The 27,818-nt window shown below is 35.0% G+C and overlaps 1 protein-coding gene across 3 annotated transcripts in view; it reads right to left on the bottom strand.

The window, feature by feature from the left end:
• vti1a (vesicle transport through interaction with t-SNAREs 1A) overlaps positions 1-27,818 on the bottom strand; it is a 186,101-nt gene that overhangs the window by 128,468 nt on the left and 29,815 nt on the right. For 2 of the 3 annotated variants that reach the window (XM_088635818.1, XM_088635821.1), the window contains exons 4-6: positions 27,480-27,557; positions 21,956-21,976; positions 14,784-14,868 (exon numbers count right to left, since the gene is read on the bottom strand). In XM_088635818.1, coding sequence (XP_088491944.1) covers positions 14,784-14,868; positions 21,956-21,976; positions 27,480-27,557 — 184 coding nt within the window. The remainder of the gene's footprint in view (positions 1-14,783; positions 14,869-21,955; positions 21,977-27,479; positions 27,558-27,818) is intronic. The other variant, XM_088635820.1, reaches the window with a different exon arrangement.

Genomic DNA, 27,818 nt, shown 5'->3' on the forward strand with positions numbered 1-27,818 from the left:
AAGTAAAAAAACAATAAAATTATTTTCAGGTTCAAACATACATACAGAGGCAAACCTTATCAGAAAGTTACATACTAATATGATTAGATAGGTAATAATCTTGAAGGAAGTGCCTTTCCCACATCAGTTGTTATTGCAATTCCAGTTTACATGCAGTAGATCTTTTAGTGAAATGCAGATAGAAAGCAACTGCATTGTGCATTAGAGGCAATCGACATACTACCAAGGCCCTAAGAACCCCTTTAAAAGAGAAAACTTCATATGCTTGGCTCATTGTGCTCATAACCTCAGATTGGGGTTGAACTTCATTATTACATTAGTAGCACTGTAATGCAAAAATGCAGAAAAAGTACATTTCCACAGAACTACCTGCCGGGAGGAAAAACAGAAACTTCTTAACCCATTACAAAATCTTACAGTTTTGCAACAATGGTGGAGTTTCAACTGCCAGCAAATGCTGACGTTATGGATTGCTTCCAACAATTGTCAGACGTAAATCCACACTTGCATTTTGTATTTTTTCTACAGGAGTCTTCCTAGTGTGGCAGATGCTACTGTAGTTGTAGCACCCCTTGCTAACAATATTATTGAGGTAAAACCTGACAAATGTATTTCACAACTGTGCAGGATAAATACAGGACCCCCTAAGGTTTACACTGTACATCTGAGCTACAGCAACAGTCCATCTGGCCTAGGACAGGGATAAGCAATCCTAGTCCTGGATGGCCAGGGTGTCTGCGAGGTTTCAATCCAACTGCTCTCTTGATGACCTAGATCACCTTATTAGAGGTTTAACGGGACCGATGAACAACTTCTCCCAGCTCTTTGAGTGATGGTGCTTTGACAAGACAAGACTGACATTCAGTCGGTCTGATCAGTCAGTCCCTGCTGGACCGGGGCTGCCCATCCTTGGTGTAAAGAATCATTCTAGTCATTCATTCTCTCCAAAGCCCTAAACAATTTATCCCAGCATAAAAAAAATGCTAAAAATTGACCAAACCTAGTCGGTGAATTCTGCTCATTTCTTTATCTCATATTTGCTAACCATGTCAGCTTTTTTTGATTTTTTATAACATAATGATGATAATGTTTGAAACCGATTTCCCTTAATACCATTAAAAATTCTGAAAGGGGATCTTCATCTTTGGTTGTTATAACGTCTTTAAAGTTCACAAATACCATAGGATTAGTGCTCCATTTGACTTATGGACTTATGGAAAATACCAAAGTTTAGAAATGCTATGCTGAATTGTTTGAAGCACATCAATTTAGAGTGCTGACAATATAACATCACAATTTATGTTCAAAACTTGGGTTCACTCATATATCACCATACCCTTTTAAATTTTTACTACCGCTACAAATACCTTCTATAGAGCACATAGAGATTTTTTAAAGAACTGATTATATTGCTGAGGGGGAAGATAAGTGAAAAAGGTGCAACACTTCACATCAATTTTATACTAGCTGACTTTTGTCTCTGCTGAATGTAATATACCATCTAAACAGGCAGATAAATGGACACATGGATCATATATTTTTTTTGGTTAAACTCAATTCAATGTTTTTAAAATACCAAATGCACACCAAGAATCGGTAATGCAGTTTGCAGATTATGTCTTTTGTTAGATTATTATAAAAAATATATAGAGAGTGATTATATCTGATGAAATTTGAAACTTGAATCTTTTTTACATCCTCCACAACAATCACATACAGATCAATGTTAGAGATTTATGGTTTGTTTTAAGTTACTGTAGTAATTCGTAAAGTTAGAAATTTACTGGAGCACTGTATACATTTAAAACAATAACATCTGCATGTGCAGTTAATATAACCTTTACAGGTTTTATATAAACTTACAGCTTTAATCTATGATCAGAGAAGGAGATTCTGTGTTTTCATGCATCAGTAACACCAGTCTTGTTCTTTAAAATTCAGTGAAACTGACCCTAAAAACTACCAGAACTACAAAGGTAGTGTAAGCTTGCGCTTGCATTGAAGTCCTGCAATAGTCAAGAGGAACCTCATTTGTATATTTCTGGACAGGAGAAAATTACTATGGTAAACTTGTCACTATTATAAGGTACTGCTGAGGGAAAATGATGAAAGAAGAAATGATGATGCTCTACACACAATAAACAAACAGAAAGTTATATTCATAGCCTCAGCAGGCTTGGAACAGCAAACAAAGGCCTATTACTGGTAGAGAAATAAATGTTATGTTTCTTTTCAGGAATCGTCTTCATGGAAATAGCCATGATTTTAAACACAGTGCTGCAGTGTGAATGGACCCAAAGCTTTCTTTTTTAAAGATTGTTGCCGGAGAGCCTAATTTCCTCCTACAATGGCTCAAGGGCACAGCCTATCTGTGAAATATAATACTGCACTTTCATTTCTAGGATCAAGCTTGAAGATTTCAAAAGTTTGAGATGCATACAGGCAATATGTGATTATTTAAATTACTCCATTTCAAAATTAGGAAATATGCAGCAGGAGGCAGTCCACAAAGACGCTCAGATAATTAAAGCACACCTTACGTCCAGATAAAGTAAATTATATTTAAGTGTTTGAAGCTGTATTGTTAAGAAAAAACAATTCAAGACTTTCAGGTAACAAGGATCTGGTTGAAAAGGAATAGAATATGTTGGTCACAAAATATGCATACAAGAAAAATAACTGTGTTTTGCAAATAAGAAGAGAAATGCAGAAAAAATAAGCCTTTATATTAACCATATGAGTCAACTGAGAACAAGGCCTCATTTACAAAGTAGAAGTAAATAATTAGAAAAATAAAATTAAAAGAATGAAGGACTTGTTTCTGATTTTCACATGATAACTAAAAAGTTTAAAAAATTAACTTAACTTAATTAAAAACCTGGGTATATATTATCTCTGCATATACACATTACTTGTTTTCTAATGGATATATGCTGTAAATGCATATATTCATGTGTACATAAATTGACATATGTATTTTAACATAAATGTCTTTTCAATAAGAAATAAATACTCCAGCATTAATTTTACACAATGTTGATCTGATGCCAATTTCAGATAGGTTTAACTTTGGTGTGTCATTTCAGACCCGATGCCGTTTATGCTGATGGACCAACTGTCTCCCTGACAGCAGTGGTGCTGTCCTGCTGACTGACAGATGGACAAACCAGCTGACTTTCCAGCCCAGGCTTTCATCTGCCCCGGCCTCCAAACGGGCTATGCAGGCGACTGGCTGAAGGCGTGAAGAGGGAGGCTGTTTAACAGGCCACAGGTCCGAGCAAAGTACAGGAAACAAGCGCCATTCCCTGGCAAGATGGTTTAGGTTCCAGAGGAAAAAAGAATATCCAGCAAGAGCTACAAAAAGCAGGGAGGTAGGCTGGAGGTAAAACTGTTGTGATATTCAATGGCTGACAGATTGCCTATCAGACCTGACAGATAGGCCCCAAATAACAGTGACTTAAATAAAAAAAATGACAGGACACCATGTAGTCGACAGGATTACAGCACCTCATAATTCTGCTTGCACATAAAGATCGGGAATAAAAGTCGCAAATGACTAACTACACCAAAATGTACAGCAAAAATAATAATAAGAAGAGGAAAAACATTTGTTTTTCTACAAAAAAAATAATCTTAAATCTGCCTTCCAAAATACAGTGAAGTGATAACTTTAGAGATCATGAAATAATGACGAGAATTCACCTGAGGACAGAAAAACACAGAGGTAATGAGTGAAGCACTGCGGAGTAATTAGATGGGTGTCATACCAAAGCTGTGCACACCTTTCCTTCCCAAGCCACGCTGTCCTGTGCATCTCATCCCCACCGCATGTGTTCATTTCCCCCCTCTCGTTATTTAATTATGTACTTTAACTGCTATCAATCTACTGTCAGTGGTGTGTCATTTTCATCACATGATTAACATTTATGATCTGAATCCCGAAGTGACAACCGCGTATATTTCGCCTTTCCTTTGGTTCATTTCAGTTCATTTCGAATTTCACTGTCTTAGATCTGTCAGCTCTTTAATGCGCCAATAAGGAAGTGCCCATGGGGTTCCACTTCTTCCTTTTGTCTCCCATTTCCTTCTAAAACACTTTATTAAACAGAATTGAGGCGAGTTATTTTTTCTTTTCACTCCGCATGTCACCCAAAGGTCATTACAGCTGTTATTTTGTAGGGGGGACAAAGCGGCTTATTTATTTCTGACACCTTTAGAGAAGAGAAATAAGCATTTGAGCATTTGATTGATTTGGCTTTTTTTTCCTTGAAGAAGACTCTTCTGTACTGGCATGATTATAAGACAGTGTTTCTGTGGAGCGTTTTTCCTTGCAGTGACAAACATATTGGCTTTCCACTGGAGGCCTGCTCCCCCAGCACCACATAGTTAAATATGCAACAAAAACTGACAAGAAACTTTCATTAGAGAGGACTTCTCTGATAATCTTTACTTAAGCTTTACAACCTGTTCAGTTTCTAGAGATGTCTGTTGAAATTAATCCCATACTTAGTTAAGGCTAATAGTCCGACCAAAGCCATTCTGATTTTGTGAGGTGAGTATTTAAGTAGGATATACATCCAAAGCACTTGCTTCATAGCCATTGCACAATGTATGTGGCAATGTATAAGTACTCAGATGTTACGCAAAGCAGAATAACAAGTAACTTTAATGCAGAAGCATCGCTTGATACTAAATTATATCTGAGAAGTACAGGTCATTTTACTTTGAGTGTTCAGATACAATAAAAGAATAGAAACATAGAAGTAGCTGATATAGTGTGTTGATTACTGAGTTGATGGAATAAAAACAGATTGCCAAACCAAGCAAAATCTTTACAATTTAAATTTCAGGCTAGCAACATGTTTTGTTTTTTTGCTTAGTCAAAAAATCTTTCTATTTGCTGCCTGAAACAGCACTCGGCAATTCCACTTAACTCGAGCTAATATTATAATGCTGAATTCAGGCTCATAAATGCTATTGAGTCTAGTGTTCTGTTGGTTCTGGCATATAGTGTTCGTATGCTGGCTCACCATTGTGTGAGCCCCGTTCTTTGTCTGTATAGACTAAACCAGAGATTGCACCTTAGCTACCACATTTCAAGCGTAAAAATACTTTGTGTGTCACAATATATACTGTTGCCAACGACCCACTAAATCCGCAGACCAGCTGAGTCCTACGGTGTCAAAGATAATGCCGATTTATTGCAATGTGTGGCTTTCTTATTCCCCCCCCAACTCACCGATTAAAATTAAGCCGTGAACATGTGATGGCAGAATTAGCACATTTAGCGAGACACTTTTCCCACATCCCATTTTGCGCTAGTGTGGCTGATCCCTGCAGCTGTACGCGGGTGCAATTTTAATGACTCGCTCGGTTTTTGAAGTCCAGATGAAAAAAGCGGCACTCGCCGTTTGTGGTGGCACTAGATATGGAGGCTGAGTCGCTGTGATTGGGGAAGGCGCTGACACGGACTCAGTCTCTTCGATAGGATCGGTGTCATTTTACTCTCCACGATAAGACACCTTGCTGACAAGGCCCGATTAGGGAGAAAAATTATTATTACATTTTCTTTCATCTGACAGGGACTTTGCGATAAACAGTTCACCCTCGGGGGGGTTTATGGGGGCAAAAACTTTAAAACATACACACACAATACATATATACATACGTGTATCGATAAACTTACGTCTGCCTATAAGTGAATATTTAAGAGATGATTGAAGTCGTATTTCCATTTTAATAATGCAATTAAGTAACTTTACAATATGAAGATTAAATTCCTTTGTTTTCCAAATACTCTTTATGAAAGTTTAATTTTGCAAGTACGAAAGCAGAATAAAAAGATTTTTGTAATTTTCAGTTTTCTCAAAATGTACCTTAGTTTTTACACTCATTCATTTATGTAGATCTAGCACTAATATATAATAGTAATTATTTTTAAATCTTAACAGATATGATTTTTGTAATTTATATTTTAATTGTGTAATTAATGTGAGATGTTTAATTTTTTTTACATTTTATTTTCCTAAATATAAATTTACCAAATACTGTAGCGAAATTAATCAAATTAAGTTTATAATGTATACTGTATATCATGGACATACTTCTTCAAAACTGACATAAAAACTAGAAAGGTACTGATAATTACTCAAACACTCACTTGTTCCTGTTTAAAACTAAAGGTATTTACAATCATTAATAAAAAACACATATATTGCTTAAATGTTTAATTTAATTCTGAGGTTTACTTCTGTGTAAAAAAAACAATGATACAAAAAATAATAATACTTTACAAAGCAGGACAAAAAATAATAACTGTACTTTTTTGTAGTAAAATCAAACTTTTACATTTACATAAATGTATGTATAAATTAAATATTTTCACTAATTACTGTAATTATACAATAATCATTGTTGTGTCATGGACATGATGGATACAATTTTCTGAGAGTGAAATTTAATGATAGAGAACTCATATACAAGTATACTGATGCAGAAAAAACTGAATTACAGACATGTAATATAAATATATATAAAAAACTTCATTACTCTGTTGGTTTCACCTCAAGACTCTGTCAAACCCTTAGGCTTCTGTCAATTATATTAGATTTAATGGATCTTGTTTAAATTTTTTATCTAAGGCTTTTCCTGTCCAGGGCTACTACCAGTATTTGCAGCTAAGTCCTATTAAATTAATATTAAAATTAAAATTAAAGATAGAAGACAGGAACATGCCCAACGTTAGGAGAGCAGCTTAATACAAATTACACACTTCACTACACGGAATACAAAATGTAGACAAACAAAACTTTCTGACGAAAAGACAGACACAGACTTAGGTAATCAGACATCAACTTCATGCAACTGGCAGAGCACCTTTTTAAATCACATTAGGAAACACTGGATGCATCAAAGGATAAATTGATAAATCAAAGCTACATGTGGGACATACTTTGTAAAGCAAAAGCCATAGCTCATTGCCAACTCTTTAATTCAATTTTATTTTAAAAAGAAAACAGATGATTTATATAATGTGTGGGGAGGATGTGCTCTTTCCTCATTTCTTGTAATTGCTCTTCCTAAAAGTTCTTTCTTTCGAACGCTAATGTGAGAATTGCACCTTCCTTGGAGTAATCAACAAAAAAGCAAACAAAAAAGTTTTAGAAGTCCTTCCAGGGAACCAAATCACAGTTTCCCACTTTACAGAAAAAATAAACCCCACCAAAATATCATATAAAAAGAGTTCAAAGTAAATAAACTTTTTAAATAGCAATTTGGTTCTAATTTTTAAATTAGAACAATGCAACCTCAAAATTAATCTCACCTAACATAGAGTCAAATGTATGGCTTATTTTTTTCCAGAGTGTTTCAGAGTGAGAAAGTACAAATAGAACAATTAACTACATGTAATAAGTAGTATACTTTGCCATTAACACAGGCTAAATGCAGTCTATCCCAATCTACATTTCTGTTGCTGTTTATCAGTACTTAAGGTAGGTATAAGACGGGATAAAGATCAGAGCATACCAGTTACAGGGACACTTCAGCACCCATTGACTGACACAGCAAGTCTCAAAGCCACGGTAGGCTTCAAAAGCGACTATTTTTTCACTTTTTTTTATTCTATCACACTTTGCTTTCGAGTAAAGCTGTACCAACGATGCTCCCCTCTCTTAATACCACTGCAAAAATCAAAACGCTCTAAACAAATTGATGTACTCTTTAATATAGTCGTCACATCATCATAGGGCCCTCACGTCTTGCTTGGTGACAACTGCAGGGCTGCTTACCGCACGTCTGTAAGCTTTGTTGGTCGCTTCAATGATTTATTACAAAAAAAAAGAAAAAAAAGAAGGGACTGTCAATTGAGCTCCTGGCACCTCTGATTGACAAGGCTTAATCAGCTTATCTCTGCACTAATAAAGTTGATGGCCTGTGGAGCTGTTCTGTACCTGGCACTGAGTGAACTTTCAGCAGCCAAAGCCTCCAGGGCCAGGCTAAGGCTCTCTCTGCTTATCTAAACTGGTTGAAATCAATTCCTAATGAGCTATTTCATTTTCAGATCAATTCAGATTGAAGATGAGGAACAGGCCTGACTGACCCCAGTTGGTCTATCCCTGATCATGTTGCTGGGTGTTTTCAAAAAGGGCACGAAGGAATAACTGGGGTTCTTTTTTGTTCTCCCTACCACCAGAATAATATGCTGACACCACGTCTGTAAATTAAGATGGTACACGGTACAGTGTGTTGTAGGGCTTTTCAAAACTTTTCCGTTTAAAAGCTTGGCTTGGGGAGTTCTCATGTTCTCGGTTCAGGATGATTTAGCTAAAAACACTAAGAAAGAAAACAACCTTAAGAAATGTTTTGTGCAACATAAAAAAGGATCTTATTTTACTGATTTCTTTCTAAACATTGCTTTGTCTGTGAAATTGTACCATGCACCCTGCTTTTTTATAAATAAAAATAGTGATTCTTAATGTTCTCTGCTAAAAAGTAGTATTGCCCAGTTCTTATGCTCTTTCAGCTTGTCATTTTATATAGCTCCTCATAAAAGGTTTTTACTCTCATAACTTGATTTATCAAAAGAATAAACACACTGCACTGCAAAATTTAAGAATGACAAACTATGTAACAGCATTACAAATAGTTTAAAAAAACAAATTAATACAATATCCAGTGAAATATTTCTAGTTTATAAGTTGGTAAGGCTATTTTTAGATTTGTACAGGGGTATGCCGGGTGGGCAACCTTTCAGAAGGGGCGTGCCAACAGTTAGCTCATGCACTTGTTCTTAAGGATTTGCGTGCTATTGATACATTTTGTAATGTCAATAACAGCCCTACTTACATTTTAATTAATAAAAAAATAGTATTAAAATATTATATTATATAAAATGAATTAATAAGCACTACATACTGTAGACTAAACTGACTTCATGTGTTAAAACACCTGTTTTACAGAGGTACAGCATGTTGATCCAAAAGCTGAAATAATTATCAAATTATCTTTTAAACATTATTGGTTTGAAATCTATGTATTTTCCTCCAGTTATTAATATCTGAAATGTCTCAAAAATAAATAGGCATTAAGATGTTAAAGTAAAAGTTGTGAAAAAAATCACAAATCACCCTCAACAAAACACAAGGTTTGTCATCTCTAGGTGGCTTCATTAAGGTGCTATTAAAGTTCCAAAAAATGAAAATCAAGTGAATATCGAACTTCAAGCTAACTACATTGTAGTATTGTAGTGCATTTCAAAATCCTCAACATCTATCCACAGAAACACTGAAAACTCCATATTTCTGGTATCAAAGCTGTCTGCTTTAATCAGGAAAGAAAAAAACAAATAGGCCAAAATGTTGAAAATCCTGAAATCTGGCATAAAAGTCTGATGCCAGTTCTCACGTACACTTCAAGCTCAGCAACATGAATTGTGCAATGTATTGAAAGTTCTTTAAGGTGTTGGAAATAGAGGAGATTTGAGGTGTCAATGTCCCAGGAAAATGGCACGTTTTGCAAGAAATGCCTTCCATGTTTTGAAAAGAGCTATAACAGATTGATCTGCACCCTGTGGGAGGAGGTTGGGTTTATTTATATGTCTGGTGATGGTGGCTAGAAACATTAGCTTTTGTAACCCATTTTTCTTTGTGTAGTTTGGGGTAGTATTGACCATTTTCTGACAAAAAGATCTTGATTGCATCAAGATAGTCCCCAGACCATGCCAAAACCTTCCCATGGCTTTACAATGTTTGACTTTACACTTAAGTGTGAAAAATGTTAGCGGCAGCATGGAATGAGAGGTTTTTTGTGAAAACAATAGGCTGCCTACACCAAAAATAGTGCAGTACATAAAGCAAGTGAATTCTTCTTTTCTACACCAGAGAGCTTTCATTGGGTAGCATGGTGCAGAGAATTACAGAGCAGGCGAACATAGTTTTAATTATTTTTTAACAATTTATTTGTGGCTTATTAGACATTTATTGCACACACCTCTTTCATTGCACGTGCTGTTAAAAACCTACGTGATCCCTGGTGTATGCAAACTCCCGTCACACAGTAACCCTGGTCAGGTGAAGACTAATCCTGGAGAATGTCCTTTGACTCAGGTGGTATCAGCCTGACATCACTCAGAACCAACTCAGTACAGGTCCTTGTGGCAATGCATGTAAATGAAGCACTGCAGACTTTCCTCCCTATCCAGGAACCATCGCAAGCACATTTGCTACATCTGGCACCCTAACAAAGTCAGTAACTACTGCCTCTCAGGCTGGTGATTTCACCTCACACACAGTTCAACCCAGTGTCGCATTAGAACAGTGTACATCACTGGGGACTTCGCTGATGCAATGTGCAACCAACCTTAAGTTATACAACACCTTCATAGCACATTGGTCTGAAAACACTAGACTAATGACAGCTGTTTCAGTAAAGAAATCAATTAGAAAACTGATTTCAGGTGCTGAATGAGTTGAGAGGATTTTTGAATATTGCGTTTAATTGATTTTTATTACATTAAAATGAAAAGCACAAACTGAGATGAAAAATTAAAGCTACCAGGTGTAAATAAAAGACAAGTACATTTCGTACATTGCACACCAGCTTTAAATTTCTACATGAAAGCACTAAACTATTTGACATCTTACATTAGTTCTAAAATCACATAAATTGTAATATGAGTCAAAATGTTTGTGTGTACAAAACACATTCAGTGTAAAACAGGATAAAAAAAACACAAACAGAATTATGGGAAAATGTTTTCACATTTACACCATGAATTCTACAACACACGTTTTAGGCAAATATAACTTTGCCAGCTTATTGAGGATACCTAGAAATCATTAATTCTCTAATTAATATTACAGAATTATTTCAGGTCCAACAGACTGAAATCCAACTTTTCAACCACTTAGTCCTACTTAGGAGAACTGTTAAATCTCTGACTGATTGTTACTGCAATTTTTTCGTAATGTGTATCACATGCTCTGAAAAACTAGCTCTAATTCTTTAAGCTGCTGCTGGTTCCTTGCTCCTGTAATACATTATAGATGAGATGGAAATGCTCTTAAGTGGTATCACAGCTTTTCTTTAATGTTTTAATTAGGAATCTACCATTAAACAAGCAACAGTTTCTCTCTATATATGATTTTAGTATGCATCTGTTTAATTTTAACATGCTCTGTGGGAGCATTAAATCCAAGTGTGCAGCTTAGGGTCTCTAATTTATATCTTTAAAAAAAGGCCAACTTCATTATCTGCTAAGTTTTCCTTTTAATAAGTAGCCCCCAAATACACTGTTTACATAATATAAGCACTCATCAGTAATAACATTAAATTATTTATGAGAAATACAGCAAGCAGCTCAGGTGCCAGACCCTGGCTGGTCTTGTGGATAACAGCACACTGTGTCTGTTAACCATTTTCAATTTCCTGTGGTTGTTTTAAACATACTGTACTATATTGTGCCTGAAAAATCCCCTTTTAAATAAAAAGTATATTTTTTACTTCTGTGAAAATTATTTAGCCATTAAATGTAATTTAAGTCCAGCCTTTACTACTGATTGTGATTCAGTGACAGCTCAAATATTTCTAACTATATTGCTTCATTCAGAAGCCATTGATTAAAGTTTTATTGGAAGAAAATAATCAGTGAATCATTTTCTCTCTCCATCTTTAGTGGATGAATATACTCATTAAATATTTTATACAGTGTGTTCAAAATTCAATCATTACATAAAAAGAAATAAGTTCCAAGCCCACCTACCCTTCCCCTAACAACAACTAACACTGTAGAATAGCATCTTGTGCATGTCCTTTGCACCTACTGTATGTGCAATTGACATATTTAAAGAGAAATACAAAAAAATTATCTCACTGGCCATGCACTGGTTTCCTGCTAAGAAGAGGAATAAACACCCAGTTAGACACATTATATGAGCTGCACCCGTAAGAGAAACTGAAGATGTACATGAGTAGTGGAGATATTTGTAATGGGGATAACGAGGTGCTGAAAGGAGTCGGTGAGAGTACAGACTTGCTGCTTCTAACGAATCATGGCCACACAACCCGAAGTTACCAGTCTCCAATACAAAAGGGCTGCACAAGATCCACAGGTCACATAGTTGCAAACTACCAAGACTTTACAAGAGTAACTAGAATGGCCACCACTTGTGTGTACCTTTTGTATAGTATGTTTCTAAAACAAATTCACAGAACTTTCCTTAAGATTATGTCTCTGCACCCCCTGAAAGAAATATGAGGTTAAATAAACCTTTCAACAAGAGATTGGCTAGGCCCTGATTTTCATTTACTGTACCTGTAGCTTAACAAAAAGCATAAACCCTCCATAATTTCATGAAACCTGTCATGATACTGAGACAGACTTCTCACTCTATGTGTCAGCTGGCAACAGTCCTGCCTTTTCGGTCAAATAACCCAACCCAACAGTGGAAAAACAGGGCAATATCACAGAGGATTTAATAACAGTTCAGTTAATAAGAAAATATGTCCTGAGTCTTAGAATATATATTTTTTACAACATATTATGGCATCTGGTAAGGTTGGTTCCATATTTTGAAAACTGCACCACATCAATGAATATATTGACAATATACTGACAATTCATTCATATAATGAAGATATTGATATCTTTTGCACTGGTTTACACACTCATGCACAAAAAAAGCATGATAAGTGATTATAATTACATATAATGACTTAATAATCTACTAGCAATTTTCATTAATCCAAACTTTTAGGCCATTTTCCACTTCTCTGAGTTTCAACTAATCATACTAATCATTTAGCATGGAGTTGCTTTCAGTAGTATTTATGATTATATGCACTGATATTATTTAGTTTTGAAGAAAACCATAATCAACTGCCCTTAATTCAGACTCATTTGGTATGAAATTCATATTGAATTCGGTCCATATGTTTTTATATTACATTTAAAAATATACCAAAATTCTGTATATAATGAAATATAAACAGACATACATACAATAAACAGAAAGGTCCATGTTTTTAAAATTATAAAACTGTGCATCTAACATTTAAATTAAACAAAATGCAATATCTATCCTTTTCTAAAAAAAGAAAAAGTGCACAATGCATAACTGAAAAACGAGGACTACAGGTGCCAACTGTTTGCATTTAGTCACTGTCTTTATACATCAAAATGTTGGTAAATGCTTTTACTGAATCTTTTTCCTAAACATGTATCATTTCTATTTGTTATATTAAAGACATGAAGTACATCACAGAAGTTACAGCTGCCTACTACAGCTAATTATGTGAGTATTTCAGCACAACTTTTTCTGACAATGGGAATCACTCTTCCTTTCTCTTATTGTAATTGAATCAAATAACACCCAGTGTTTCCGTTTCACTAGATTTAATAGACTTTTGGAGACAAAACATAAAATAATTAATTAATAAAGCTCTTCAGAACAACAGCTTGTGAAACAGGCCCACCAATTTCACCCCGTTTACCAGGAGAGTCTGAGAGCTTGGCTTGACACCGCCCTGCAGGAAGGCCTCCAACAGCAAGGCTTTCAACTTCAGCATGAGAACTGTTGAGAGCTTTTTCTTTCCTGCCGCTGTCTCAAACAAAAGGCCTAATGTTTGTGCTCAGTCTTCTCGCTTAGCAGCCTAGGAGCTTACGTTCATGTGTATTTATGTTGTTTATGTACTTGCAGGTCTGACTCACAAAAGGCATCACAGGCAGTGCAGTCAAGCAGGACCTTGAGAGAGGGAGGTCCCGGGTTTAAAACGTGCAGTGAGATGGAGCCTGTACAACTATAAAACATGCGAGGCAGCCGTTCCGATGGGCCACACCGGAAAAACAATCACTCTTCTCTCTCACAAGTTACTCAATAAAGCACCTTCCTCTGGAGCACATTTCCTTAAGAGATAGAAAGATCCCGATGCATGTATGAAAAGCCTCTGGTTTATCCCTCAAAGTGCCAACAGATACAATATCATGAAAGACTTTTACGGCAAGAATTGGGCAACTAAATTAAACACGAGCTAATGGGGTAAAGAAAATCTCCACAAGTCTACAGATTCCCAGTCAAATAAAAATACATGAGTTTCTTATCCTCAGAATCCATTGTAAAGTAGATTTTTAAAGAAGGAATGTAAATTGTATTTATGCATTTGTCAGTGTAACTAAGAAAACATCAAACAGATACCTTCTCCACAGTCCTCCTTCGACCTGAATTATTAAATCTGTCGACACCGTACGGATTCCACACTGCCATTATAGTGTAAATTAATAAACTTTTTCAAACTATAGTGGAAGCAAGAGAAAGTGGGATGATACTTCAAGAATGAGCTTTGATACCTCTCAGAGGAATACAGTGAGCATCAATAATGTGGTGACAGCAAACTAAGAGCGTCAATCTTTATATTTAATCTGTTTAATCCAAATGAGATAATTTTCCAATATTTAATAAATCAAAGCAAAACCAAACAAACAAAAAAACACCATCAGAGACTTGATTACGTTTATATTGGCATTCTTATTTTTAAAGATTGTTTCTGACTGAAAATTAGAGATCTAGGAGAATGCTTAGGAATTTTATTCCAATAGACCGCTGTCTTTTTTAAGTTTAAAAAATACATGGATGATCGAAAATAAGCTCACAATGGTGCATGCTATATGTAAAACTGCATCTTGAGCGACTGTCTGCGCTGTTCCTTTGATGTGCTCCTGAAATGTCATGTGTCGTCAAAGCTGCTGTGCATAAGCAAGACAATTTGCTTGCACTCAGAATGCCTACCGGTTTCCACAGCTATCTGGTACCCAGCTTCTAGTCTTCGTGATGACCTTTCCAACCTCTCTGTGTTATCCAGCAGATGTGCTCTCTGAAACACAAACACAGATTGAGAGAGATGAAAACATTTGAGGGTGACACTAGCACAGACCTACCGGATACTGAGCTCCTACAATTGCGTTCATCTAGGTAATTTCACCTGGACATATTCTGCTGATCTACATATTTTTTAAAACACGTATTTACCATATTCTGAACTTATAGTGACTGATAGTATTTTTCTAGAAAACAGTCTCTCAGTATTTAACCCATCTTCTGACATCACATACATTTTACTTTCTATATGCACCAATTTATGTAGCTATTCACTTACATATTTTCTACAAACTTCCCATTAACTGTATCCATTTAACGCAAATAATGTCCATCTTAAAAAGTCTACGGCAATGGTCTCTGCACAAATGCCTCTCACAGATCTTGTTTTCATTCAGTGATATAATATTCTTTCAATTTTTATGGCAAATATATGAACAACAAAATATATAAAAATAAATAAAAATGTATATTTAACTCATCTCTGTGGTTTGTGTTTAGTGTAAGGTCAAGAGCTGATAAAGGGTAAATGAGATAAAAAATATTTGTGGCTTGAAATAAAAACAAAATGATTTAGGAAAAACATTTCCTTCTTAAGAAGTACCATACGTTATACATTATACATTATAAGCTAGTGCCTATTTTTCAGAACTAGAGCAATTGATTTGCGATAATACTATAACATCACATCAGTGTAAACACTGGTTTAAAACACAATTACAAGTAAAGCAATGCAGGGCATTATGCTCCTAAAGATTTTCAAGTGTACTTCATTAGCCTATTTTAAAGTAATTTTTAGAAGGTAGTGCTCAGATAAAACACCAATATACAATCCCCAAATAGAAAATGTGTTGTACACTTAATTAATCTTCCCTTTCTGAATTGATAAGGTTTTATGAATGGCACACTACATCAGAGAGCTAAACACATTTCACAAAGCAATTAAATGAGTAGGTTTTACTTTTGTAATAACTAATTTGTGCATGTGTTATACTGAAGGGACTGGATACAGCTAAAGCGCAGAAACAAAACAAAAACACCAATGTTTAATGCACTAGCAAAAATAGGGCTAAATGATGACTAAGACCTAATGGTTTAAATTTAATAATTAGATGATGAGTGACAACACAATTTTAAGAAACATTAACTTTATTAGGTTATAAATTCTTCACAAAAAAAGCCAATGGCACTGTCGTGCAGTCACATTCCTAACTTTAAATTTGAGAATACAATATTAATGATGGTTATAACTGTACAAGAGGTGGTTTTGAGACAGTTTTAGGTACAATCTGCAGTAAACAGGCCAGACTACAAAACTAGCCAGTTTTCACTAATTTGAAAACAATGGAATAGGACCCAACGTTGTATGGTATGGCTTTCTTTACTCATAGACTAGGATACAGAGTATTTATAAAGCTGTTTAAATAAGTAGAAAATCGAAATATATTCAAGTTTAAATGAAGAACAGAATTTAGCAGATATTTCATTCATGTCAGGTTCCAATAATGTTTTTGTGCCTGACTGAACAGATGTGATGCATTAATAACTATTTGTAACTATTTTTTCCACTTTTTGCAGAATGATTACTCACAAGTTTTACTGCAAAGCGAAAATAGTATTTTGGATAATTCAGGTCATCACAGTATGAGTGTGCTTTGCTGCATTTCACGTATTAGACTGCAATTGTTATTTCCACTGTGTGTAACATTTTTTTTTATTTTCGTATTTTGTGACCAAACGCAAACACACACAGTGGACTCCCGTCTCTCATCTCGCACATTGCCACATCCTCCTCTTTTTAATAAGACAAACTTTTCTTAAGAGAATTTTATTCCCGCTTTCTTTCATTGAAAAAAAGCAAAAGAACTGCATCCTTAGTTCTAGTTAAGCTGTCAAAAGATGTACAAACTAATCACTCCCGGAGAAAAAAAAAGCCAAGACGATGTTCCACTTTTCAAAACCGGTTTCAAAGTTTGACAATCAGAAAGAGAAAAAACCTCCTCTGAACTTTTTTTTTCCCCCCACCGTTGACAGATGTCATTTAAAATTGCAGAAATACTTTTTAATAGTTTAAAAAAGGGGGGTGCGTGCACATAGGGAGAATGAGCCAGCTCTCCCTAATGAGCCCCTATGGATCTGCGAAGATGCAGGCAGTATTGACATGCACGCTTAAGCTAATACACCTAGACCATGATGCCTGTGTGCCTCGGAGCACCGGCAGCCAGGGATACTGACAGAGTATCTCGCTCCCATCTTCAAAGAATTCAAGTGATTAGTATGTTATCATTACCATTCGAAACGTGATTTCCCTATTCCCTCTCGGCAAAGGTGACACATCTCGGAGAGGCGGCCAGCCGACTGTAGCAGTGAAAGCCACTTCAAAGCTTTCCTTGAATTTCTCTCTCTCTCTCTGTCTCTCCCTCTCTCTCTTTCTTTTTTGGGGGGTGATCGAGGGGAGAAATCATTAGAACAATGTGCTCAGATTGGCATTGACAGGACCTGATGTAAAGGTCAAGGAAGCCATACAGGTTCTATAACAATTAATAAGCACTCTCACATGTTGTATATGTATCCATATGTGTGTGTGCGTGCATGCGTGTGGACCTATACACACAAATACAAACACACTTCGAAATGTGTTAGATTTATGCAGGATAGGATGGACTGCATTACTGCATAGTAAGCTAACTGGAGCAAAATGAAACAAAGAAATGAAATGAAAGACTGCACTGTACAGTGTTAGAATACACTAGTGCTTCCTCTCAGTAGTTTTAAAATATATTGCATTAAATCAGCCCCTTTGCCCTACACATAAAAAAATCTTTCACTTGAAAATGACTCAAGTTAGAGGAGGGGTTTTTTACAACCTCAAAGTCCCAAAGATATCGTTAGCATTCTCATAAACTGACCTGTCAACATTCTCATTCACCCTTCGGAAAACGGTATGATACCAAATCTGGTAACCACCCATCAATATCATAAATAGAAAAAGAAAAACTGTTTATAAAGACAGTTAAGGAAACTGGAAGCGCTTAACAGCAAAAAAGTCCATCAATTTGGTATGGAACAGGTGGTAAAATGACACTCATCATAAGCAGGCAGTAACAGGGTGAATAGGAACTTTATTTTATCCTTTTCCCAAATCATTTAACAGAAACAAATTGGTGCAACAAATCGGGGTTTCATGACTGACTAAAAAGCAGAGATGACTAATTCTGAAATATCACCTATATACTCCTATGACCAAATGGATTACAATCAAATGTTTTTGATCTTTCCTTCAGAAATGGAAACTCCTACAACATTTCATAAAACAATTTAATGTGTTTCAATTTTTATCCACATGCAAACTAGCAAAAGAGTTTAGATCACCATCAAGTTGCCTTGCTAAAAATAGGTAACATGATGTTTGCACAGAAAATCACACATCTTTCTGATTTCATAAACATGAATTAACTCTTATTCTACAATAGGACAGATATACATATATTATACTTAAACATTCTATATACACAAAAATGGAAAGGCATCAGTGAGATAAAAGAAAATAAGGTGGTATTGTTATCTTGCATCTCATTGGAAGCCATATACTCATGTTTAATAACCCATAAGCTACACAGGCGTAGCATAAAACACCAAGGACTGTCATCCAGTTTTTGATCATTTAAATGAAAAGTATATAGATTGGAACTCCAAGCTAAGCTTAGACTGCTCTCTTAACTTTGTCACCATTAACAATCTCTGCCAAGCATATTTCCAATAGCTCCTTACTGAGAATGTCCTAATACTAACTTTAAAGCACTTTCACAAATGACATCAAATCAACGAAAAGAGAAATACAACTGTTGCTTAGTAAGGGAGCCAATCAAAGGTTTTGACATTCTGATTAAACTTTGTCATTGTGTTATGGACCACTCGGAGGGATATCTTCATGTTTCATGCAATGAACATTTATCTAATAAAAAATGTATTTTCTTTGAAGTATTTTCATTTTTCTTAAACATTTTAGTGTTGTCTGGTGTTTGAAAGTGATGCATGTCTCTGACCATGAAAAGTGTAGGCTATATTATCGGAAGTGGCTCTCGCTTTTTCAAAGATGACCTATAATCATCAAGACAACTACAACAGTTTTACGCTGAAACAACTGTGGCACGCTTTTCTTATTATCGTGACTCACAATGCAATTACAGTCCACATCTTAACATGCTTAACCTATGCAGCTGTATATTCCCAGAAACAGATATCTGCACCTGCATTTTCATAGAAATACACATATATCAAAACGAAGACCCTTGTTTCTGAAACTAAAATACTCGATTTTTTGTTTTTAGACAGAAGCCTATTTCATTTGTAGTTATTAAGAGTGAGGCAGGGAACAATGCAGCTGTGCTCAAAGATTTTTCTGCCTTCTCCCTTTTTAATATCAAACACTGGTTAGTATCACAATTTTCAAAAGTACAGATGATTCCTTATTATTTCAATGAGGGTGAGCGTCAAACTGAATAATGATGACAGCTCTGATTCATCCTAACTATGTGATCTTCTCAGGGTTTGTTTGGAACATGTAAGACAAGGAATTACAAGTGTCAAACAGCTGTGGATATGGGTGCTAAATATTTAAACATGTTTTTCAGCAGAAAAAAGTATAGTTTTTAAAAGAGAGCTAAGTATATATAAGCTGAATGTCTTTGATGAAGATACTGCAAGAAACAAAATAGCACAGTGAAAAAGGAAGAACAAAATATAATTAAATAACTGCACATTCAAAATGAAAAAATAACAAATAAATAGGTAAACTCATAAAAGTAAAAATGCTCCAGAAAAATTGATGGCTGATGTACTCTTCCCTTTGTGTGTCATCGTATAAGAAAGAACACCGAAATATAATATAAAAACAAGTCAAAAAACACCAAAGATTTCACTCTTCTGATATTTTTAAATTCTGAACTTAAGAACAGCTTTTATATGACTGGGATAATTTATCTCCATTTTCTTTGCGATGGGAAGAGAAAGCCGAAAAATGCCTATGAATACACACAGTGAATAAAACAGATCCTTAAAATTCTATTGCAAAAATCAGTAGAAGTACAATGAATACAATCAATAGCTTGACTTTTCTTTACAGTGCATACCAAATATAAGCTTGTGTGTATTAATAATATATAAAGATATTTACAAAACACAGATAAGAAAATCAGGCACTTACAGTATATCCATGTACTGTATGAGGCCAACATTAAGACAGCACCTTGGCCTGTCTTTTTTGGCCCATTGGGAATTTTTAAAGGGTAAACTGATCACAGTGAATATTTATACATAACTTGCAAAATTATATTTAAAAAAAAGGCAAAATCTATTTTTTTCTTACAATATGTCTAGGACAAAAACAAATTCTCTCTCGTGGACGTCATTCTTAATGAAGGAAAAATACAGAGATTTGTGTAATTGTTTAAGGTAACAGTTATGCGCCTGGGTTTAAACAAGAAGAAATTAAGAAGATTACAGTGCAGCAAGTTAGTTATAAAAAGAAAAACATATTTCTGTTAAGTAATAAACGATGGATTAAATACATATTTCTCCAGTAAGTGCATTGGAGGTGCACAGGCATGTTTGTTTTACAAAGAAGAGATCTTGGGATATAGACTTCCACTATGTACAATATCTGTTTGTGTCTATGAATACTAAACTAACAATTGCTCTCCTAGTCTTTAGCTGTACAGATACCCCGTGGTATAGAGGCAGTGAAGGCTGGTTCAACAGACAAACGTCAGCCCATTACTCTTTCGTGTTTACAAAAAAAAACAACGGAAAATCTTGCCCTTTGCATCTATTCCATGAGAAAGCAGCTGCTAAGCAAACCCTTGTGAAAAAAAAGTTGAAGGCGGTGCTGGCAGGGGGAAAGAATGATCATACTGATGATACGCCTGTAGTTGTGAAATTCCAAAGTTTTCAACAGGCACAGAGGGAAACAAATGCAAAATATGTCTCAGTGAACTTGCAGGACAGCTCAAAACAAAGAGAAAACCTATCACAACAACCAAATATAAAGATAATGTCTAAGCATGTCCCTGAAGCACCAGACATCTTTGAATGGTAAAATATTTCTGTCTTCAAATCTTCTAAACTCTTATGTTTCCTCCTAACAATAGATATGATTAATTTATCAGAAGAATGTATTCAAAAGTATTTTAATTAAAATTTTAACATTAGAGTTTAGCTGTCAGAACTATAGAAAGACATTTAATTCTTTTTGCTTCCAAACTTATAATAATAAATAATAACAACAATAATAACTATGTTTGAATTATCAGTCACACTACCCCATGCAAATCTAGATATGATATTTTTTGTTAAAGCATATTAATCATATGTGTTTACAGAACTGCTGTCCATGTATATAATGTAACTATAATTTTTTATTGCATTAATGAAGACAGAATATGAAACCTACTAAATGGTGTATTTTACTCCTAAATCCTTTTGCTGCAATTAAAGTTAAATATTAAATAATTTAAACTTTATATATTAAAATAGAACTATACTAAAATTAATATTTTGGGACATAAGGTATATGGATTTTATTTTTTTGCCCAATAATAAAGGGAAAAAAACAAATGCAGATGAATAGATCAATATAAATCTATACAGCAGATCTTTAGGTGTTGATCAATAAGGCATAGATCAATAATCTATTCTTATCTATTCTTACTCTAACCTTTAAATATCTTTATTATAAGGAAAAAATCTAAATTGTACTGAAGAGCAATCTTCTGGGTTTGGTATTAAACTTCAGCACATGCTTACTGAATTATCACAAGCTGCATTTAAGCACTAGCTAAACTGTTTCACCTGTTGGATGAGGGGACAGATGTCTGAAATAAGGAGAAATAAAACAATATTTTTTCCCCAATGGTAAACATCTTTAAATAAAATACAAAGCACAATTGAACAAACGTGATGCAGTTCAAGCAATGTAAGTTGTGAAAAGAAAGAGCAATCAAGAGTGTTTTCTAACTAGGGGGAAAAAATCAATTGGAAGTTCTGAGGGAATGCCAGACTAAAATAGCTAGCGAGGAAGTACTTACCTCTTCACGTAACTTTATCAACTGCAACATGAACGCACAGAGAAAGATAAAAAGGAAAGAAATGGCAGGAAAGAGATCAGTCATGCGGCAGGGTACAGAATTAACCTTGACGATTTATCTGTTTGCATGTTTAGCATTTAGAAATCACAGACAAACACATTAAACGAAGCTAAACACAGATTCATGCAGAGTTTTTGAACAAACAAAGATCACTTCTTGCGCTGTCACATTAAACAAAGAGAGTGGAATGGAATTCTCTACTCTTTTTTTTTTCTTACTACATCTAAAGTATCATCATCAAGGAAAAAAAAAATCCAAGTCACATCACAGCACTCAATATGGCAAAGGAGAAAAACAAGAATCATTCTGTTCAGTTTTAAAACAGTGAACTAGTAAAGCAAGGGCTTAGAGTAGCAGGCATGTGCTCAGTTTAATAACCATAATACAACTGCTTAAATGCCTTTAAAACCTGTCAGTGCTTCTTACTGCAGATCTACAGGGCATAATTCATCTCACATTTAGATGACTAATGAAAATGTCGTAAATAAATTGAAGTCTTACAAATAATGCTTTTCACATTATAAAGTCTTTTGTTAGCTACACCTCTGGTAAAAATAGGTATTTTAATTTTAAGAGTACAATCTACATATATATATACACATTTTCAATACACATACGATCCTTACTGTTGCATTGCCAAGAGCCTATTTTAATTGAATGCATGTTGCATGATTATCAGCATCATAATACAAGAAAAGCAGAACAAAATCTCAGTTTAAAACATTGCTTGTCTTATCTCATTATTTTTAAAAACGTCATCTCTATGTGCATAGTTCATACAGACAAATGTCACAAGACTGTGTCATTTAATTGTGCTTATGTTGCTCCCCTTTATATAAACATACATTGACAAACACACCTGGAGTGTGAAACACACAGAAACTACGCTATCATGCATTACAAGACAAATACATTCTGCAAGAGAAGGGAACAAGTTTCTTAATTTGTCAGTCATTGCAGGTAATTTTTTATCTACATTTTCTGAAAGATTAAAGGTTAGCAGATCTAAGGGGAGGCTCAAGGCCATTATTAGCACCTCTTCTCATCTTACTTTGTACTGTTTGGTCATTTTGAATTTTCTATTTTTATCATTTGCAAATCTACCAGAAAAAGGCAGGACAAGGATCACAAATTATAAACTCGATCCAGACAACGGCTCAGGAATTGAAGTTAAATGGCTGCTGCAGCCACAGTGAGACGTGTTTGGTCTGAGTGTTTGCAAATGTAATACAATGAGATGACCACAAGAATTTCTTGAATCTTCAGTAAAAACATTAGGAATGATAGAGCATACCATATCAATAAAACATTAGTCATTAGTCTCAAGAAAGAGAAGTTAAAAAATATTTAACAAATACATCAGGGGTTATAATACAAAACTCCTTTACATTTTTTTTTCATTTACACTTTCTCTTATATTACACAGCCCTAAAGAAAAAACAACAATATATGCTTTCTTGTCAATCCTAAATTACATTTGATCTTTTCTCAACATTTTCCCTGATTTGAGAGATTTTTACTTGGAACCAAAGACAAAGGAGGGCATCACTTACAACCAATACAATGTTCTAGTGTCAGTAAGCTATTTTATCAAGAACAACAAAGCAAAGAAATAAAATAAAAAACATGCTTAATTCTGTTTTCTTTGAATGTGGGTGAACGTTGCTGATTATCAATGTGTACAGTTCCAATGGGCTGCCATAGAGGTAAAAAAAAGCACTTTTGGAAAGGTAAATTAAGAAAACAAAAATCTTAATTTCGATCATATGTTTAGTTTCCAGGAAGGGTAGTGCTTTTGTGATGACCAAAAATTTCAAAACGTTACTATTTACAATTTCAAACAGAGATATGGCCATCAAACACAGTGAAAAACACATCTCTGGCCTTGTTTCTACAAATATACATTGTTTCAGAAGATGAGCTTCAAAGACAAATTTTAAAAAAAGTAAAACCAGCGAAACAGGGGAGCAGTTTTACGCCAGGTTCAGAAAATAGCTTGGGAAACCACAGAAGTGCTCTCTACTAAATAGGGAGGCCATTAAGAACGTCTGTCTTCAAGTAAAAAGCCCACTGCTGATGCGAACTGTCTTTTATTTTTAAGGTCACCACCCCTACGTTAAATGCATTATTTAACGGGCCAAGGTTTAAAACTACACTACAGATGTGGCTATTTAGAGTTTCGCCAACCCGCCATCAGCAGTGATCACTTGCAGGCCCACCACTGGTTTCAATAGGGAACCAAACAAAACTTGCCCTATCTCATTTGTGCTGCATGGTCGACTGCAAGGCTTCATGAAGGATTTGTAGAAAGCAATACGACCAAGATTTTTTCCACCTTCCCCCAACATTTTCTTGTGCCAGGTTATATATGGATAAATATTAACACTACATTATCGGGAAAAAGTACAAGCTAAATACAGTGAATGCAAAGTATTTTTTTAAATGTTATAATTAGACTTTTTCATGCTCCTGCTTCGACCGGCCTATATTCAAAATTGCACTGCTGCAATTTTCTGTTATGATAATCAGTGCGTTTTTCAAACAAAGACTCTTTTTTTTATTCATCACGGAATTTGATACAAGTGGTAATCTTCCTTTGTAGCCTGTTAAATCTGGTCCACGCCGGCTCAAACCAGCAAAATCTCTTGTGGCCAAGCCTTCTGCTGTGACTGAAATCGAAACGATGCCGCAGAGTATTTTTTGTGTGAATGTATGTGTGTGTGTGCGCGCGTGCGTGCGCGCACGCAAGTATAAACCTGTGTGTGCGATTGTGTGTGAAGCCCCAACACGTGCAACGGTAAACTACCGAATTATTAAAAAAAATGCGATAGTGCCAATTCTGTCTCTGTCCGCATACAGATAACGAATAAATGCCGAACTCTATTAAACCGGCCTTTACACATTATCGCAGGGCAAACACGCCATTTTCAGAACTTATGAAGGCTCCCTATTTATTTTGTTATAAATCCTTGGCATGTAACGAACAGATTTGTGTCTGGTAATGATCTGCTCTGCCGGGGCTATATGAAATGATCCTGACCTCTTTCAGATCTTCAGGAATTAAATTGACCGACTTGCCCCAAATCCCCCCCACCACCACTCCTCGCCCTCCTCCCTTCCATCACCCTGCTTCGTTCTATAAAAACTGAAGTTCGTATACTCCATACACAGCAAGACCGAGTCTCGCATTATCACCAGAAGTTTTTAAGATGGAAATGAAGTAAATACAGCATCTAAAAACAGGAAAAAACTGCCACTCATTGCTTTCCTATTTTGCATCGTGTAAGGGTTTAACTATGCGAGTTCGGACGGTGAATCTTTTTTTTCTTTAAAGCTTTCTTAGATTTAGGCCGCAAAAAGGTGAGAAAAAATCAATGTATTGAAACTGGTCTTAATGATCATTATCAGTTTTAAAAGTTAAACCAGCTGTTCTTATTATTATTTAGATGTTCCACTGATTACAGATAAGTTCGTGTTCACACACATTTTAAACACGAGCAATTTTAGATATTGTTAGCATTGACCTACAAATCACAGCATAAGTATTTTAAATACAAAAATAGTTTGTTTAATTGTGATTTCCCCCCCCCCCCCAATGTCTTTACCCTGATGAATGCAAGTACAAATGTTAAAAGAAAAAATAAGTCTTGCATCCATGTATGACTGTTCTTTTAAATAATAAATAATTTAGACACCAAGACAAAAATTAATCAGTGACCATTCGGCACCGAATATACATTTCCTATTAAGAAAAAAAACAACAGTCAGAGATTTACATGTCACTAAATGAGGAATTCATTGGGTTGCAAAATAATCCCTCACTTGAAATAATAACAGACCACTTAATTAAAGATTAAAAAAGGAAGAATGCTTTTTAAACATTTAAAAAACCAATCTGTTCTAATTTTTTGTGAAAAGTAGATTTTATTTAAAAATGACTTTAAGATCATTATTTGAACAATGGAATTTATCATTAACTGGTTTATTTTTCTTAAATCTGATGAGCAAAATGTGGGTTACCCGACTGTTATTAATATATTTGATAGCACATTTTTTTATATGTGACAGTTCTGGCAGCAAATCAACCCCCCAACTTCCATAGTAAATGTCACCATTGTTGTTTTTTCACTAATTTGGAGGGGAATATGCATATCAATTACATATTTCAGCTAACGATACATATGTTTGTAAGATGTGTGGTGCAAAGGTTAGTATTGAAATGGTAATAAGAGGGATATCAAAAAGCAAACTTTATTTTAAGACAGTTCAGCTGCAGACAATTTCATTCTTCTTTTACAATTTGTATGACGTACTTTAACTATTTAACTGCAAAGTTGGCAGGATAATTAAAAATATAATATGTAATTATTCAAAGTGCTATAGTTGGAATTCCAAGAGCTTAGTTCTGAAGACCAGCTGTTTAGGTGAAGGACAGACAGTACACACTGAAGTGAAGTGCTTTTGCTTGTTTGATGCTCCAGCACTTCAGAAATATGACAGAACTACTAAATCTACATTTAAACATTTGACATACATTGTTTCTGCAATTAAACATTTTAGCATGTTTTCTTAACAAAAAAACGTACATGCATTGATTCCAATTTAACAAGAAGAATAATAGCATTTGAAAGTATTTAACATCAATTCAGAAAAAAGATGTAATTTCCAAGTTTAAATAATTAAACTGGGTTATTTTAACAGGTTTTACTTAAAGAGCAATACAAGCTTATGGCTATTCAAATAATCATATTTAAAAACTACATAGTCACTAAAAATGTACCAGATTTGATGGATGTAGTTGTAGTGATGTTGATTTTAACAGAAAGCATACATGATGAAACCCCAAGTAATATCACATTATTTAGGATTTGATCCTTAGTTTATTATTTCAGTACAGTTCAATGCAGAGATATTTTAATAAAATGATCTAAGGTAACAGAACAGTAAGTAGCAGTGAATATGGCGTCTCCTGCTAGAAATACTTGTTTGCTCCTCACCGTGGGTTAATTACTGTTTTATTCTACAAAGTGGAAGGTCAGCGTTTAAACCAAAATTATACAAGTACTGACGATCATCAGGCAGACAGTAAACACACATTTCATCAAGGCTACGCATATACGAATGGACATATTGTAGCTTGGCTTCTGTTGCTTTACTTTTAAGGGTTGGAAGATTAGATACAGCCCATTGTAGGTATGGGGTACTTTCCCAGCAGGGAAAAAAAAACAAAAAAGAGCATTCTGAAATGAAGGCGACAGACAGTGAGGAGCTATGAGAAAGGAGAGCTTGCGATCTTGTGCCCTAAGATGGAGAGGTTGATTCAGACCTCAGCTTTGCATTGAACAGTATTTCTTCCACATGACTTGCTGCCAATGCTGTTAGTGAGCAGCTTGAGCTGTCCTGTGCAGCTCTGACCTCCCTCACCTTCCAGCCACCCACAAGGACTCCCTGATTAGCGGCCTACCTGACTCTCGGAGGAATTCCCATCATCCCCCAGGAGCTCATTCCGCACCTCGTCACTGTAGGCGATGCGTGACCTTTTCTGAAAAAAAAAAAACAAGAGAAAAAAAGTCTTAGTTCGGTCTTAAAATAATTGGTTCTTCCTAAACACGAGGGCCCCCTAACGGAACTTATGTAAAATAGAGTCCCTTACCTGAGCTGGTGTTTCTTTCATATGAAAATATAAAATCCTTCAGTAAATAATAAAATATATATATAAGAATGTATTTTTTAAAAAAGTACTGCTTTGCCATGATAAAACCTTTCTCCTATGTGTCACTGCTGTCAGCTCACTATTGTTACA

This window comes from Lepisosteus platostomus, chromosome 6, assembly GCF_059453375.1.
Source record: "Lepisosteus platostomus isolate fLepPlt1 chromosome 6, fLepPlt1.hap1, whole genome shotgun sequence".
In the NCBI taxonomy this organism is placed as follows: Eukaryota; Metazoa; Chordata; class Actinopteri; order Semionotiformes; family Lepisosteidae; genus Lepisosteus; species Lepisosteus platostomus.